Raw genomic sequence first — 19,162 nt, 5'->3', positions numbered from 1 at the left:
TTTAACTAGATGCTCTTTGGGCACCAATAATTTATTTTGGGACTGTTTGCTCTCCAACTCTAAGGCTTTCCTTTTCCTGTGTGGCCTTTTTTGCAGTCAATGTCCACCCTCTGGAGTGAACTTGGTACCAAGGAGCAGAGGATCCTTTCGAATCGATCCTCCTTGGGAGGTCGCCATTTCCTCCTCCATACGTGTAATGTGTGATATGGTTTTGGTACACCTACCCCTGAGCTTCAAAAAGAGTAAATCTTTCTTTAATGTCCTTGGAGTCAGAGGGCTGATAGTGTAAATGTGACTGGCCTTGAACCTCTTTCTATGGGTCAGCTATCAGTAGGACTGTATTGGCGCTCCAGCTCAACACCACTTTCAATCTACTTATATGTTTCTTAGACAGCTTCACTTGTATCTCCATTCCATGGTGAACACAGTGTATATGTTTGGCTTGTAACACTTACATGGCTAGCGCACTGAACATCTAGATTTGCTGCGATCTTGAGGAGGGCATAAATTGCAAACCCGATGAAGATCGCACTCTGCAAAACCAACTTAATTATCCTCATTTGACATGATATCCCAGTCAGCGGATCGTTGGCATGGCACTGAAATTTTTAACAATATTCGGTCATTGAATGAAGCTCTTAGGTGTTCATTGTGCCCAGTCAGCTTTGAAATTCTCTTACCTAGTCTCGATGCAGCTTCTGCACAGAGCACCGTCATTCAGCTTTAAACCTGATGGCAGAGCAATCTGAAGTGCAGTCTGTGAACCGTCGCATTCTGGGTTTTGGTAGTGTGATTATGAGTCATTTTGCATCCATTCAATTCCAAAACAAAGACTTTGAAGAAAAATAAACTGGAGAATTCTTAACTCAACACTAAATGTAAGGATAGTGTACAGCATGTGATCTGCAACAAAACACGCCACAAATTGTCTGTTGCAAAAAACAAAAGAAATCCTAATACCCTCTTTTAAAAAAGTCAGGTTATGATCCAAAAGCTAAAAGTGGGACTTCTGTCAACAAATGGGGTATTTTCCATTGCTTGTCCACTGCATTCCTCTGCTGCATTTTGAGGACAGGAGAAGGCAGCCACCCCCATGGATGAACCACCACTGACTTTGACGAAAGGAAGACAAACAGTTCTGGGGACTTAAGGCTGCTGCAAATGCCTTCACACTGGTGGACCAAATTACATTGTTTGGCCTAACACTATTTCTTGTAATGTCATTAAAACATTGACAATAAATCTCCAGTGATGTCCCTATTACCCAGGAGGAAAACACCCAGCAGCTTAGGGACATTGTTACTGGAAACATATCCCCAGTTTGGAGGTACAGTTTCAGTATCCACACAATTCTTCTAAGCAATCATGGCATGGTCTCTTACTGCCATGTAGCTGTTCACACCAAAGCAGATCTCGACATGCAGACAGGAGCTGCTTCAGTGAAAAGAGCTCGCATCCCAGGTGGGGAACTCAACATCAGACAGATCACCCTCCTCCGGTGGCGTCGAGTGGACTGGTGGCTTGTCTGCCCAGGCCTAGATCAGGCCAAAGATTTGTGCTCAGAGTCACTGTATCTACTCTCCAAGTTGATGAAGCCCCTCTACTGCACCTTCTCCTCCTCAATGTCCTGCTCAAATATAGTATCAACAATCAACTGCCCCACCTCACAATGACAAAATGAATATTTGCATGTCAGTAAACATTATCTCTGGCACTTACCTAGCCAGACAATTAATGCTTAGAGTTATCTCTAATGCCTTTTCGTTGTATTTGCTACAGCCAGCAAATATGCACCCCTCATCGTGCAAGCAACCACGTCTAGTATCCCAATCACCATCTCCTCCTCACTGTGCCTGCCCAGAAAATTAACATTAACCTCAATCAACACCTCACCTCATCATACCCACTTGGTAAGTGCTTCCCAAATCTGCACCCCATCCCCACTAAAGTTCCATTTTGTATCCTCTAAAGTGCGTCCACTTTAAAGTGGTACTATTAATAATCAATATACTATTCTCAGTGTGCTTGCTCTGACTACTGCTCTGCTGTGCTTTGCTGCCCCAGTAATCTCCCTGTAGCGCTGCCATCAGTCCACGGTTGACCAAAAACACACATCTGCCCTGCTAGGGCGTGCAATACCATCCCAGCTTCTCACTGTGCGTCTCCAGATGTTGGTGCTACACATAATTAACACCCTCTCCTCAATGTGCCTGTTTTGCTATGCCACTATTAGTCTCTCAATTACCTCGAGCTGAATGTTGTAGCTGAAGAGCTGCTGGCCATCAGTTAAAGACACAGATGGACAGCCAGGTTCGAACTGGCAGAAGGATGACATGCTGAAACCAGGGTCCATCTGGGAACCTGTAGTTAAACCCAGTTGGCAATCTTCCGGAATGTTCTGGAAAAGGTAAGCGTCCCCAGCAGAGCTAAGAGCACAACACGCCTCCAAGCGTTGATGATGGGGGATGCTGCCTTTGAGCGTTGAAGGGGCAATCGTGTCATAGCCACATGGAGGATACATGTAGTCTGTAGGGGCAGATAGTCCCAGTCGGGCATGAGAATCACGCTCCACCACTTGGCCACCCAAGTCGGAAGACGTGTGATACTCTGATTCGTCTACAAGGCCACCAGGCATAACAGGACTGTCCTGGTGGGCTGGGGTCAGCCTGCAAGGTGCAGAAGGCTGGAATGTTGCTCTGCAGAAAGAAGAGGAAAATGGCTGACGCTGGGAAAGCATCTGCTGCTGCTGATAAGCTTGACCTACTGCAAGAGGCGTTTGTGTGTGAAAGTGTCGGTCTTGAATGTTGCTTACTGTATTCGCCTGCCCCTGATAATACGCCATGCCATTAACATTCCCTTGAGAACAAGCCATGCCCTCTCCTTCAAAACATGATTGTCCCCTGTCTCGAGAATATTGAACACCACCTTCAAGGAGGACTTGCATATCCCTCGCCTGTGAATACTCCATACTGGCATCCCCGGGAAGTCTCTGTAATGGGGCTGTCCACTGGTTACTCGCTGTTAGCGGGCCCTGTGAGGATTGTTCTATCTCTGTTGAGTCTACCACTGAGTGTCCTGTCACCAGTGGTTCCCAAATGTTTCTTGTGTTGCTGTCCAAATGCTTTGGAGCCACACCCATTAGGTTTTGAGGGCTCCTGAAGGACGAGGTCAGGGGGACAGTGTTTGTTGCCACAGGCCAGCAATGCGTATGAACACGAGTGGATGGTGCCTGCTGGTGGTGGGGAGCAAATGGTGTATCATCCTTCTCTGATGGATTACGGCAGTTGAGGTCCATTGATTGCCTAGAAAACTCTGCAGGGTGTGACCCTTCAGGTGACTGAAACACCCCCCTTGAGCTGGAAAAATCCCCTGGCAGGGGGCACTGACTACTGCAAATGGCTGGATTCATTTTCATTTTCATCTGATCCGGAACCTTTGGCTTGTCTGAACTGTCCTCTGTATCCTGTGGCACACTTGGTGGGAAAGGATCCTGAAGGCCAAGTGCATTTTTAGGTGGTAAATGCATCATTGGTTGGTGGAGTCTATGAGACCCTTCATGATCCGGGCAGGGCCTCTGGTTGCTCCCAGACTCTGAGTTCTGCCATCGGCTGGTCAGAGATTTAGGATTAAGCTGTCTTGGTGTCATGGGCTGGAGGTAGACAGGTGCCGGGCTCGCTCCATCAGGGAAAGGAGTGTTGTTGGACTTCTCCTGCTTGAACAGAATATCCTCCAAGAAGGAGGTCACTTCACTGCTCAGGTGGCTAATAACATTAGAGTGTCCATTCATGTCCTGTTCCATTTGCAGAAGGTTGTCCTCCAAGCCTTCCAGGTCTAGGTCACCTACGTCCAAGTCCTGCAGAGTGCCCTCACCTGCTTCACTCTTCTCAAGCAGTGTCTCCAATATAGCCAGTAGCGGGTCATCTTCTTGCTTGACGCTTATGCCTTTGTGGTTGATCTGCCAGTCTTCTACATATTTATTCATGATTTCAGGAAGAGGGAAGTGGTTCTCAGTTCCTGGATGCGATACATATACTGCTTCATCCTGCTTCATCATGGCCCCAAGGATCGAGCTGGGATCCACTGACTTCTGCTCCACCTCTGAGGCCTTGTGGCCTTTGAAAATTTTTGGTTTTGGCGGAACAGGGTCGGGGAACTGCGGCAAATTGTTCTGGTAGAGGACGGCTTCCCCTGTGGTAAAACTGAAAGGCAGTTGTAGAGCTCGTTTGCGCAGATGCTCCTCGCCTTCCTCGTTGCTGGAAGAAAAGATAAAAAAACAAGTGCATTACTACAAACTTGGCAAAGCAGCACACAAATGTTTCTTGGTTAACTCATGCCCAGCAAAATATATGCGAAGTAGAGCACAGAGGCTGAACAACTGAAGTGTAAGAGAACAGATGACTAGCTAAAGAAAACACATAGGGAAACAGGAGTAAATTGAGTAGCACAGCAATAGCTATGGGTTATTACAGGGACTGTGCCAGAAAGCTAAATTGTAATACAGTGTTAGTATATGGCTAGCACACGAGTAGCAAAAGGCGTTGAGAACGAGAGGAAGCAGAAGGGTGGCACAGTGAAAGAGAACACAGGAGGGTGTCACATGGCGAGCAAATGGATATCACAGGGGTATTATGTGCATAGTATAGAAGAGGCATAGGGGTGCATTGGGCAGGCGTACTCTGAAGGACTTTTTGAAGCTGTGCTACCATGTTCACTTTTTTATCTGCTTTATATTTTAACTCATTAGGAATAAACAATCAGACAGTTCACTGAAGGGGCCACATCTTTTAACAAAAAAAGGACTCAATAGCGGAGCCCAACTCTACTAAAGGCATGTACCAAAAGTGCTCCCCTGACCAATGGTTGCTACTGCTTCCTTATACCAGGTTATGAGGTGACTAGTGGTGGGGCCAGCATGTCATAAATTGGGGGTAAATGCCTTTATTAGATCTCGCCTAGGCATCGCGCATGCGCTGCTCTAAGAGATGACCTTTAGAAATTGGTCAGCTCTTTTCAAGCACTCGTGCTTGTGCTGGCATCCACCTTGCGGGAGCGAGCAGCGGCGCACGCCGCCACGCTAATCGAAAACAGATGGCCCGCGCACCGCTGCTCGCTCCCGCAAGGTGGATACCAGCACAAGCACGAGTGCTTGAAAAGAGCTGTTTGCATTTGCCTACTCGAGGTTGCTTAAACTTTCAGCGCGCTATGAACTTGGAAACCACCCTCCCCCTCATATTCATTTCCTTACATCCGTGACGCGGGAACTGTATACCTCCTAATGAACTGCTTATAAGTAAGTGAATCCCCTGTTTATCTTAAGGAGGCACGTCGTATCTGCATTACAGATCTAACATATTGGCTGCCGCCTGCGAGGTTTGTGTCCCCAGGGTACAATCGTGGACTTAAAACAGTGCAGCAAGGAGATGTATATCTACTCTGTGTGGTGAGGAATTGTAAACTTCGGAAGTTTAACTCTCTTCAACACCCTAGGATTACGCTCTCTCGCGTGCATTCCGTCTCTCTCGTTTTCCTCTCTCCCCTTCCTTCACTGCCTCTCTCCCTCACTCTAGTCCTCTCCTCCTTCTCATGTTCTCATCCTTTCTTTATCTTGCACTTTCTCTCTCCATCTCTGTATCCTCTCCCCGTGTATCTTTTTTGCTCTCTGTGACATTGTGTGTCTAAAGCACACACACTTGATTATATTTGTTTATATCAACACACCGACCCAGTCCGCTTTTCCTGTTTACCATTGGTTACGTGCCTTTAAATTTTGTTTTACACTCTATGGTTGTCTAGACACTCTATCCCTTGAGTACGCCATCACTAAGGGTTTCTCATGAAAAATAACAAGATTCACGGTAAGAATGTTTACATGGTCACACAGTATTTTTCACTAAGTTTACGGCAACAGGACACTGAAAGCAAAAGAGCATGTGACTTTAGTCCACCTGTCATTATATTCGGGAATGCGACTGTTTCACTTTTCTATTATTGAGATCCAGATTCCTACGTGGACACTGTTGGCGCTTTATGTGCTCACACATTTTACGAACTGCTGCATGATTTGGTTTCTCTTCATCGTTGCACGCGTACGTACTACACGATATTTCCACGTAATTTACTTCAGTGTACCAGTCGTAATGCTCCTGCATGCTGGGGAAAAGACACTGTCTTGCTTTTTGACTTAAAATGGCAGCTTTTATGATACGATCTGTGCACGTCTCATTCATTTACTTTTCATTGATTTGTTCACCCTCCCCTTTTTACTTACCCTTTCAGAAAGCAGGAATCTTCACCAAGTTGCACCACTGGTCTCCATGTCATAGCCATACATATTTAAATCACCGGAACACCCAATTCATTTTAATCACGTATACTTACCCTGTGTTGCTGGTTGTGTGTATTCCACCAACATTCATTTATGACTTTCCAGGAGAGTATATCCTATCCCCGAGTAGGGGGAGGAGCAATTGATTCACTGTATTAAACACATAAATTGTTCTGTGTTGCAAATGAATCTTTCAAATTTTTGTAAATGTAATGTCTTGCTTTATCGTGCTATCTCATGCGCACATGCCCCTTTTTTTTTAACCTTCACCCTCTTCCACCCAGGGAATCTCCATGCTTCTAGGTGGTCATAGCAATTTACATATTTAAGTTTCTCTGAAATGGTAACACAGTCCCACTGGCCTTTCTCCTCACTTTTGCCTTGCATGTTTTAGTGTTGCATTTGAAGCCGCACATGGAAGCACTTAATAACCAAGTGCACATAAAGCTTCTCTTTTGTGCTACCTATTACCAACCTTCTTTAATGGTGCAACATTGCTTAAAACTAAATCCACCCAACCCTCCCCCGAAACCCTATTCTACTGCATGGCTAAACACTTATAAGCTCCCGTCGGCGAGACCTATTGGCTATGCCAATGCTTCTTACCTGTATCCCTGGTGGGCAGGCTGCCTCTTCAGTAAAGGAGTACCCAGTCATCGACCATAACTGTGGTTCATGCCTTGCGGTATGTATGCAGAGTTTGTGGTTTGTGTGTTTAATGTGAGTCAGAAATCCATCTACTAACACTGGTGGCCATTGTTTTACATATCACTAAGGCATTGTACGCCGCACTTCAGGAGTTAACTTTAGTTTATTTAGTGACCATCCATTGCCACAAAGCACACCAACACCAATGCGTTTGGACTTCAAAGTCTTGTTCACTTTTTGTAGTCGAAACGCGTTGGTGTTGGTGTGTTTTGTGGCAGTGGATGGTCACTAAATAAACACTGCTGTGAAAAATAATTACTGGAGTGTGGCGTACAACTTTTTGGTGAGAATTAATTGCAGGGCATGGTTCCGCCCTGAACACCTGCACCGACCGTGGTAGCGAGATGTATTTGGAGCCAATTTGGAGGAATATATATATATATATATATATATATGTTGTCTATGCACCTCACCTGCAGCACCTCAAGATTTACACTTCATATGGAGAACATCTAAAATAAGGAGAGTGGAAGACCACAGTACCCCACAGTTAGAAATTGGGTAGTTGGTTGACTGGGGTGTGAGCCCTGGTCAAGCAGCAACCACAATCCTAGACACGGTGAGGCACAAGCAAACCCCAAATTGACCTGTGCTCAGTCCCTGGTAGCTTGGCACGGAGCAGTCAGGCTAAACTTAGAGGCAATGTGTAAAGTAATTGTGCAGCACTTCAAACAGTAAAACAGCGAAAACACCACGCTAAAAAATCCCACACCAGGTTACAAAAATAGAGCTTAATTGAATACATAAAACAAGACCAAAATGTAAAAAAATCCCATCAGTATAACCAGAGTTACCGTAAAACAAACTGTGTAACCAGAGTTACTGTAAACCAAACTGTAAACCAAACTGTAAAACAGCAACCAAAAACATATAGGGAAAACCACGGCTATTTGGTTGCGCTGGACGGTATAAAAATTTTAAGTTCAGGTTGACCACAATGGAACGTGCATCGGCTACAATCCCAGATTAGTCCTGCTGAAGTTTTACCTTCTCAAGTTTTTATGCCAAGGGTACCGCTCGCATTGCAGAGGGTCGGGAGCAGCAAGTAGAGTGTCGCTGGCAATGGTCGGTGTGGCACAAAAAGCCTGCCCAGGCATCGCAGACTGGCAGGATGGAGCTTCGCTGGCAGCGGTTTGTGCTGATTTTTGCAAGCAGCACTGTTCAATTGCGAAATAGGCCCATTCGCCGTCAAGAGGAACCCAAAAGCTTGATTTCAAGAGTTAAAGAGCCACACCAAGGGTCCTAACCTGAAGGCAACACTTGGGGGAACTCACTGAAGACTGGACCAGGAACTGTGGGGAGCCTTTATGTCCCTGAACCTTTGAGTGACTCTGTGGTCCTGGGTTCAAGATGAAGTTGTAGGTCCAGTTCTTCTTCCCCAGGCCAGAGGGCTGAAGGTCAGCACAGAAGGCCAGCAGTTCCTTTATAGCAACAGTCCAGCAGAGTGGCAGTCCTTGTAGCAGCACAGCAGTCCTTCTTCCTGGCAGGTCCACAGGCCGAGAAGCGGTGGTGTCTGAGTTCCTTCTTTTATACACAGTTGTGCCTTTGAAGTGGGGAGAAGCTTCTGGAGGCATGTATTTGAAGTGCACAGATGCCCTACTTTCCCTGCTCTGCCTCCAGACTAACTACAGGGGGTATACAGCCCTTTATGTGGAGACAGGACACGGCCCATTCAGCTGTAAGTGAGGCTGTGCCCAGCTCCTCCCTCCCATCCAGCCAGTGATTGCCCATTCAGACACATCCAAGCTCCCATTGTGTGTAGCTGTCTAGCAGGAATACACAAAGCCCAACTGCCAACTACACCCAGTCATGTGACCAGAGTCAGGCTGTAGGCACCAAATAGCTAAGACAATAAAATGCCAACTTCATAACAGTGTCATTTTCAGAATTGTACTTTAAATCCTGACTCAACCATAAATTCGGATTTTAAATTAGGATTCCAGAGACACCAACCATGAACGAGTTTTCTCTTCCCATTTGTAAATTACACTTATAAAATGCAATACGGCAACACCAATGTTATTCTATGGGAGGGCTAGGCCCTTGCAGTAGAGTTTTTCACTACTAGAGCATGTAAAACTTAACAGTACATGTCTAGGGCCTACCTTAGTGTGACTTACATGTGTTAATAAGGAAGGTTTGGGTCTGGCATAAGGTTAATTTTGTCTGGTTGACATGGCAGGTTAAAACTGCACACACAGGCTCTGCAATAGCAGGCCCACGACATGTTTAAAGGGCTACTTAAGTGGGTGGCACAATCGGTGCTGCAGCCCCACTAGTATTTATTTAGGGGCCCCGGACACAAGATGTGCACTTTAATAAGCCCTTAGAAGTAAATTAACTATGCCAATTGGGTATAAGTCAATATTACCATGTTTTAGGGAAAGAGCACAAGCACTTTAGCACTGGTTAGCAGAGGTAAAATGTGCAGATTTCTAAGGCCAGCAAAAACAAAGTCAGCAAAAACAGAAGCTCTGAAGGCAAAAAGTTAGGGGGAAGCCATGCCATGGATGCCAGGTCTAACACCTACTGAAGAAATGTAATCAAAGCTTTCTGACTAAATAGGCAGATCATAAATCTTGTAGACACATGAATACCAATTTCAGGACTTTTTTGTTTTTTAAAACGACTCTGGCATTAACAAGAAGCTAATGGAGCAATTTCCTGATATCCAAAACATGACTTTATTTAAGTGGCCCAAAATTTAACCGAACAAGAACGTAGAAGAGCTTGAAATGTTTCACGGCAGCAACCACCACCCTATACATGCTTACAGGTACAAACTTGAGTAATTTTTACAGCTTAAACCTGCCATTCTGATACTTTGTCTATCTGCAGAATTAGACTCCCCTCAGATTTTTACAAGTGTAATTGAGTTTGGTAGAGATGGTTCATACAGCTGGAGGGTGCGGACAGAGAGATGAAAAGTGAGGGTATATCTGGCATCAAGTAGAATAACTTTTTGTCTGTATTCAGTTTCAGCCCGTTATTTACTATTGAGTGAGCATTCTCATACAGACCGGCTGCAATACCATTAACTTCATATTCGTGACTGAATCAAAAATAACTTTGTGTGTCATCAGTTTATGACTCGTAATTTAACCATTCAGATCCAATTAGTTGTAACCAGGGCCCAATGTCCAGTTAACACAGAAAAACTGGCAATGCCAAGCCTAGTGGCGCTGGCTTACCTCCAATGAGCTAAATATTGGTACTCTTGAGACAGTAACTTGTGCCTCACTTGGATTACAAGGAGACTCTGCTCACCAGTTTACAAACAGAATGTCCAAATCTAGATGGCAGGAGTTTGCAGTGATCTACAGCAGTAAGTGGTGCAAAAAGAACAACCGCTGTGGATAAACCTTGGACTCTAGAGAAATCCTTAATGGTGTTATCAACCAGAGGAGGAAAGAAGCAATCCTCTGACTGGATCCCTACATTGGCCAAGCAACTGAAATCTGGCACAGATGTAACCCCGGGAGAATGAGTTGCCTAGGAGCCATGAGATGACTGCAGCCAGGCTGGACCGTTTTACAGGAACAGAATTTCAACTCTCACTAAATCAACCCAGGTCATTCTGACATACTCAGGAATGAGTGGATGCAGTCATTCAGGCCCACACTCTACAGGCTTAGTAGTATAAGCTTGTTTTAAGTATTCTCTAACAAAGCACCAAGCCCAAGAGGGCTGTGTCACCTCTACCTTGGCCCCAGATTAGTGTCTAGTGTGCCATTGCAATCCAAAGTAGGTGGGCCAGTCCTAAAGGTGTGAGGGCAGTGCTATAGTCTACTGTGCATTTGTTGTTGGGATGTATGACGTTACAAAGCATACATTTACATCGTGGTACATTACATTGCGGTTTTGACAACGCAAGTCGTTACAACGACTTGCGTTGGAGGGCGCTGGACTTAGGAGTAGTATAATTTACTATTTCAACTCCAGTCTACGTACAGTAGGGAAGGTGTTGGATAGTAAATTATATTATTCCTTTTCCTAGAGCGCCATCTAGCGCAAGTCGTTGTAATGACTTGCGTTGTAAAAACCGCGATGTAATGGCATCGCGATGTAATCCCCGCGTTGTAAACGATGTTTCCCTTGTTGTTGGCTCCTAATTAATTATCTCATTCTTACCTGGTTCTGCAACTTCAACTATCTGAAATATGGCTGCAAGAGGGAATTTGTTAGGAAGGCAAGGTACTAAACTAATGCTGTCAGGTAAGGGGATGGCATAAATACACCAATGCATACACTAACCCACACACAAGGTTGTGAGCTTCACGAAATTGGAAACAGTACAGCGCCACTTGGGCCCCATGCACACTGGTCTCCTTATACCCCCAAGTTGTGAATGGAGAGCCTGCTTCATGATACAGCGTGTGTACCTCCTTGCTTGCTCATCTGTTGTGATACCAAGGCTGGAACCCCAGTTTCTTGTTTCAGAGTATATAGTCTATCATTTCGGATGTGCATGACTGGCTACGAGTATCAATGTAGTGTCGATAACACCAGTCGTTCCTTGCAAGGACCACCCAGCACTCAATGCAGAAGGAAATTACAGATGCAGTTCATGTTGCATCTTTCTAAGCAAAAATATTATTGTCTTTACTGTGCTCCTTCTGACACAAGGTACAGTTCTAGATGGAGGTGATGCATATAGCGTGAACCACAATGGTTCTTAGTTATGGCTTCAAAAGGTGAATGCAACATTTGTGCCTCCTTGGCTAATGCAGACTATTGTTTCAAACAACTAAATATCTACTTCAAAACCCCATGTGCGTTCTGTGATTGACAAGGTTTAAAAAATGTACTCTCTCCGAGAGAGAAGCTGCTGGCTAAGCTCTAATTCTTAAATCTGAACTGAGATCTAAGGTAACAATAGCACATTATTCACTGCATAAACCAGAGGATCCCTAAGACTGCAATCGGACCACTAGGCTTATAAGAAAGCTGAAAAACGTGTCAGAGGCAAAAAAGTCAATAACTAGGGAAAGAGGAACCTCTAACAATCCAATCCCTAAATGGTTTGACCAGTCCTGCACGAAGGCCCTTTTAAATTGACATCAAGCACTTAGATCTACCCCAAGGGACGCATCACTGGTTAAGACCCTAAGGCTTCGTTACTCAGAGGCCAGGAAGCAAAGAACCAACACTCTCAAGGAAGACGCTTGGGAGAAACTTCATCAAGCGGCTCTCTCAAAAAACTCTAGGGATTTTTAGAGAGTCATTAATGCCCCATTCCTTAAACCTTTGGAAGATCCGAGCACCGCATGCCACGTAGACGAGGATTCTTAGATCGCACACTTTTCCTCTATTTTTAACTCCCATACGGAGGGGTTGGTTAGCCAGTTGCTACCAAATAGCTCCCCCCACAAATCTGCCCATGTGTTTTCACTTACAGGAAATTACATTGGCCCTCTCACAGTCCTCCACTAATAGAACCCTTGGCCTAAATGGCACTCCAGTAGACCTTTTTATGGAGAACCTCGACCTGTGGGGGCCGGTGGACACTAACGTTTTTAATGTAATAGCCGCAGTGGGTCCACCTGATTCGTGGAAGAGGTCTATTATAATTTCAATTTACAAAAAAGGAGACAAAGCCCAGCCCAAAAACTATTGTCCAATTTCTTTACTAAATAGTACCGCCAAATTGATGGGCTGTGTCTTAATTAATAGATTAGAGGAATTGGCCACTGACAATAACATCTTGATCCCTGTACAATACGGGTTCAAAAAGGGGAGTGGTACCCAGGATCAAAGCCTCAACCTGACCCTACTAATGGCTAAGTATACTAAAGCAAAGCAGGAGAAACTATATCTGGCATTCATGGACCTCTCAGCAGCATTTGACTGCGTAACCTATCACCGCCTCTGGGAAATAATGGCAGAAATGGGTATTGACAGCTTTATTCTTCAGCATCGCCAATCGTGTGCTACGGAAACCAGGGTGAGTGCTCTAGGTCGTTCCCAATCTTGAGGGGAGTCCGCCAGGAGTGTGTTCTTGCCCCATTCCACTTTTCCAATCTATACGAATGGGGTAGAAGCACCCCTACTGAACTCCACCCCGGACGTCTTATTGATTAAGAATGTATGCACTCCAATTCTACTATATGCAGACGATGCTGTCTTGATTACTCGTACTGGCCGAGCCTTACAACAACTATTAGGGATTTATGTAAACTACATGAGTAGCCTAGATCTAAAAACAAATGAGGCAAAGTCTCTTGTTTTAATAACCGGACGTAGAGAGAAGAGGCCTCCACATTTTTAAATAGAAGGACATGAATTGGCCCATACTGACACCTTTTCATATCTCGGAATAACCTTTGAGAGACAACTATCCAGGTCCAACATGATCATAACTAGAGGCCTGGCGCTGGAAAAAGTATAATAGCACTTAATTCCTTTACAAAGACCCTTGAGATGATCAAAAGGGTTTATTCTGCCATATCAATATCAGTGGCAATTTACAGGGTAGGAATATAGGGATACACCAATGCCCACTTTCTTCAGACCATCGAAAATTCCTTTTGGAAAAGACTCAGTGGCCTTCCAGCCAGCTGTTCTAACTTCTTATGCCACACCAAGCTGGATGTCCCTTATATCGACAACATAATTAGGTTGGCACCCATATTGTTGTGGCATTCCATCTGGAGAAGAACTTCAGTAAACCTTACCCAGAGACTAATAGACGGTTGTCTCACCTTGGAACACGTGCTAAAGATTCCGTGGTTATTTTATATTAAAAACAGCCTCTACTCTCTTGGTTTAGGCAGACTATTTACATCTCCTTCAACCTGCATCACAGTATAAAAAAAAAATATTAAAAGATCTTTTTTTAATCAAAGGACACTGAAGCAATCTAAATTAAATTGCTAGAAAGCATTTGTAAAATTATATTTAGAGAGCCCATTTTATTTTTTGTGACCAATTCACACAATCGTTTTATTCTAGTAAGGTTTCGGTTGAACCTCATTCCTTGTATGCTTTCTTTTCCAGCTGGTATTTATTCTATAGCGGATCTTCCGCCCTGTCCGTGCGATGGCTCCTCTCTCCAATCAAATCTAGACATTCTCTTTTATTGTAAATTTTATAAGACACACTGCATAAGATATATTTGGCCGCTTATGCATAAATATCATTTTACTCAGTGTCACCCGGCTCTGCATTTTTTTTTACAATTATTAGCTAATGAATCAGTATGTTCTACTGTGGCCTCATTTTTTACTCCTTTCATGGAAGACTAGGCGGCTGGACCATTTTGTCTTATGAATTATTAATCTAATACTGTTTTTAAATTTACTGTTTTAAACAAATTACTGTTACTATTTGAATCATGAAAGTTGTATTTTTGGAATGTATATTTTATATTGTGCGTTTTGTACTTTTATGATCTTCATAATTTAAGCATCGAATTAAGTGATTTGACTGACTGACAGACTGACTAGTCATAGTACTAATAAGTGTTTTTCAAAAAGCATAGAAGCACCTTTACATCACCCATTATTAAACCTGGCTAGCTGGCTTCTACCTCAGAAATGCCAGCCTTTCCTGCCATCACAAGTTTTATCTCCCTCTCTACAACCGTTTATCACCTGGTTCAACCAACCCCCCTTCCCAGCTATAATGTACTTACGATAATGCCCTCTGACGAGCAATGATGCAGTCGGGTCGTCCCCCTTTGTACACTAGACGAGCGTTGGCCTGAACCCAGATCCAGCCGGCATCTTTCGTCAATAATCGGAAAACTGTCATCCCACTTTCTCCAGTCTTAATCACTAGACAACCAAAGAACACAGTAAAAAACAGTATGAGGTCAGTATGAGGAACGTAGACCAACTGTTACAAAAAAAAACATGACTGAAATCAACTGGCTGACAAAACTGATGGACAAGACAAGCAATGAAATGTAAGGCGAGCCATGGGAGTAAAATAAACTTGGAGACAACTGTAAGGACACAAACTAATTGTGAGAAAAGAAGAGGGTCAGAAATGAACTCAGAGACAAGCAGAGGAGCAAGTATCTACAGCAGAGCCAGCAAAAACACAGAAATTAAATATGAAGATAAGCAGAGGGACAAGAATCAATTAAGAAACAACAAACTGGTCATAAACTATACGAGAGGTAAGCCTCAAATGTATCTGAGAACAATCACAAATCAACAGGATTATGGACCGAAATTAACTATAGCGATGGTAGAGCTCGCAGTGGAGGTGTAACTTTCTGATGATAGAACGGTTAGGTGGTGCTGCTCTTTTGCCTGCACACTTGGTTGGGGTACCTTTCACGTTTTGTAGTGCAGGCTTGGGGCTAAAACCACACCATGAAAAGCCCATGCGATAGTGGTCTTTTTCTGGATGTAGTGTACAACATGAGAGTACCATTAGCTCACACACCGAAAGTCCCCCTTAAAGTATGATAGACTGGGACGGTGGCCTTTTGTCAATAGCAACAACAATCGGAGGAATTGGGGATCAGAAAAAAGGTACAAGACAAGGTATAGTATATTATGCTCAAAGTGATTTTACCATGGACACTGGCTTTCAGGCAGCGCTCTGGTGCTTTAGTTATGTCACCATTGACCACTTTCAATCACTTGCTTTTGTATTAGCTGCTCCTTTCAAAATCCGAGTGCTTCTGACCTGACTGCACACATAACAACTAGCTCTCTTTTGAATAACCACACGCTTCTTGAAAGGGCCTTTGTCTTTGGCATCATGTCCCCATAACTCCACTTTTGAGAGATCTCTTATGAAGTATGTGGGATTTAGAAGCTCGGAAACAGAAAGAAGCAGAAACATTAGGTGAGTATGAACCATCAGCTAAACAAGGTATAAGACCTTCCTTTTTTTCTTTCATTTTCTTTATAATTTTTGTAAAGCTCTTCGTGGAAGTTGTGGATGTTTCAAAATTCTCGCTGGGTAAGGGTGGGAGAAGAAAGAGAGAAACAACAGGCAGAACACTTCTACTAATTCATGTCCAGGTCCTTGATGGAAGAGGTGTGTCTTCAAGTCCTTCCAAATGTCCTGAAGTCTGGCTCGAGGTAAAGAGGCAAATGAGCCTTGAGGGTACAAAGACATTCTCTCAAACAGTTTGTAGCTCAACAGGAGCAACTCGAGATGAGACAGGGAGGCTAACCTCAGATAGGGTGCAACGGGACAAACAGTCTGCCTGAACTAGGCAATTCAACCCTTGTTTAATCATTGCATGGGAGGAGATCAGGACGTCTGAGACCGAGAATGAGTCAGGCAACAAAGTTCTGTCATCTTTTTTAATTCACTCACCAGCTTTACAGACCTTAGCGCAACAGTTACGGTGGTCGATTAGTCAGAGGCCCTGGTTAGGGTGCAGCAATTTGGTTCTGATTCAGCAGAAAAAGAGGCAAGGGAAGTAGCAGACATGTTTTGGTCATGCTGATAACTTGCAGGGTATTCATACTAGGAGAATATGTCAGGACGAATGCCACATTACCCCAGTATGAGTTTATGTCAAAGACGTTCAAGGGGATAGGCACAAAGTTGTAGCGGGGAACAACCTTTACAACGCAACTATTACAACGCACTACACTTACAACGTAATTTTTACAACGCAACATCCACTACAACGCATTCCCTTACATCGCATGACACTACAACGCATTTTTAAAAACTACCTTTACAACGCATTCCATTACATCGCATACTACCTTTACAACGCATACAATTACAACGCATAATATTACATTGCATTTAGGGTAAGTATTGGGTAGTATAGGGGTAAAACCCCTACACTATCCAACACTTACCCTACTGTTGCACCCCCTGGAGTTAGAATAGTAATTTTGACCCCTACACTAGTGGAGAAGTGTGGCTCAATGATTAGAGCGGCAGACCCTGATGCAGAGGTCTAGCCCGGGACCAGGGTTCAATTCCCTGCCTCGGCGGGTCTTGGGCTAAAAAATTCCACGGACCTGATAATTCTCGCCTCGGTGCCATTCCAATCATGGAGTGCAACTCTGGGCAATAGCTTGCTTAATCTCCACAACGGACCCCACAACGCTAAGGATGCCTGGCCTCCACCTTGGGGGTGCCCAGGAGTGGACGCCTCACAGGGAAAGCCAGGATGGGTTCCACAGCGGTATTCGTACAAGCGCCTTGAGACCCTTGCGGGTGAGTAGTGCGCTATTCAAGTATCAATTTACATATCCAACACTTACCCTACTGTTGCACCCCCTGGAGCTAGAATAGTAATTTTTACCCCTACACTATCCAACACTTACCCTACTGTTGCACCCCCTGGAGTTAGAATAGTAATTTTTACCCCTATACTATCCAACACTTACCCTACTGTTGCACCCCCTGGAGTTAAAATAGTATTTTTTACCCCTACACTATCCAACACTTACCCTACTGTTGCACCCCCTGGAGTTAGAATAGTAATTTTTACCCCTACACTATCCAACACTTACCCTACTGTTGCACCCCCTGGAGTTAGAATAGTAATTTTTACCCCTACACTATCCAACACTTACCCTACTGTTGCACCCCCTGGAGTTAGAATAGTAATTTTTACCCCTATACTATCCAACACTTACCCTACTGTTGCACCCCCTGGAGTTAGAATAGTAATTTTTACCCCTATACTATCCAACACTTACCCTACTGTTGCACCCCCTGGAGTTAGAATAGTAATTTTTACCCCTATACTATCCAACACTTACCTTAAATGCAATGTAATATTATGCGTTGTAATGGTATGCGTTGTAAAGGTAGTATGCGATGTAATGGAATGCGTTGTAAAGGTAGTTTTTAAAAATGCGATGTAGTGTCATGCGATGTAATAGAATGCGTTGTAGTGGATGTTGCGTTGTAAAAATTGCGTTGTAAGTGCATGCGTTGTAAAAGTATGCATTGTAACGTCATACATCCAGTTGTAGCTACTCACCGCAATGATTCTTCTACCTCAAGTCGTTAATGCCCATTCCACATTCACGAGATATGCTGACAACAGGAGAGTAGACCAGAAAATTCTCTGCACCGAAAAAGTGATAGGAAAAAACTTTCAAAGGGAGTTTGGTGTGTGCATGTGGCTAACGGCTGTACCCTCTAAGCAGATTCCCACGATACGCAGGGAACGGAAAGAAGAAATGCAGAGTTGAAGGACTAGAGGGTGCTATGGAAGTACAAGACTCTCTACCGGAGTGACTAGTTCTTACTAGTACAGCAAGTCGCATATCTCCACGATAAAAGAAATGAGTTAAAGGCACCGTGTTAACAGCATGGAATGCCAGCAAAAGATGCGGCAGTGTTCATTATCAATATTTTTGAATATGGCTTCATATTACTGAGTTTATACCAATCATTCTTGGAGTATGAGGAAAACCACACGTCTGCCACAAGATATATGGCCTTCAAACCTGAAGCCGGTGACTGAGCGCTGGCATTGTGCGCGTGAAGACCAGCAGGAGAGAGGATCCAGCTTAGGATAGAATTCCATTATAGAGGATACACTGAGCTATAAAATGTTATTCAACCACTACCACACACACGTTATGCATTTTTAAATAAAATTAAACATATTTCTAGACTTCATGCAATGGCTGTAAAAGCACCTGACATTCCTGTCCCTTAGCAAATGCTGCGAAGAACCCAAACCCACTGTTACTTCTGCAAACTAGAATTTGCTATGGGTATAACTGTATTTAATTTAATATTGCATCTCAATCAATGGTGGGGTCGTCGGTGAATGAGAGGATCTTGTCCATTCATTTCTGATTACTACAGATGTCAGCACAGATAGATTTTGAGATTCCCTTTCAGTATTTCTACTTTGTTGACCTGAGCGGTGCCCTCAGGGCAGCGCTTTCTGCCATTCAAAATGGCTACTTTTCAACCATTCCTTGGGGAATGTATATCTTTCCCCAAAATATTCCAGGACTGAAGTTGAAATACTAAATATGGCTCCTGGAATCTCTGGAGGAAAGGTGTTCTTTCCCCAAATATTCTAGGACTGGAGTTAGAATAGTAATTTGGACCTTCCAGTGTCCACCACGCCCACTGCTGCCCTTCTCCCTAACGGTAATATGCCCTTTTTGGAGATTGCCTCTGTAATGTTATCACAGACTTTGCCCCCTTGTTCATTTCTCAGGTTAT

General features: G+C 44.0%; 1 protein-coding gene across 1 annotated transcript in view; it reads right to left on the bottom strand.

The window, feature by feature from the left end:
* LOC146861088 (uncharacterized) overlaps positions 1–19,162 on the bottom strand; it is a 258,546-nt gene that overhangs the window by 30,181 nt on the left and 209,203 nt on the right. The window contains exons 9-10 of the mRNA XM_085645143.1: positions 14,667–14,808; positions 2,246–4,253 (exon numbers count right to left, since the gene is read on the bottom strand). Coding sequence (XP_085501269.1) covers positions 2,246–4,253; positions 14,667–14,808 — 2,150 coding nt within the window. The remainder of the gene's footprint in view (positions 1–2,245; positions 4,254–14,666; positions 14,809–19,162) is intronic.

The sequence above is a fragment of the Triturus cristatus genome, chromosome 3_1 (assembly GCF_964204655.1).
Source record: "Triturus cristatus chromosome 3_1, aTriCri1.1, whole genome shotgun sequence".
In the NCBI taxonomy this organism is placed as follows: Eukaryota; Metazoa; Chordata; class Amphibia; order Caudata; family Salamandridae; genus Triturus; species Triturus cristatus.
Note: the sequence above shows the minus strand (reverse complement) of the source record. Positions and strands in the feature narration are given on the sequence as shown.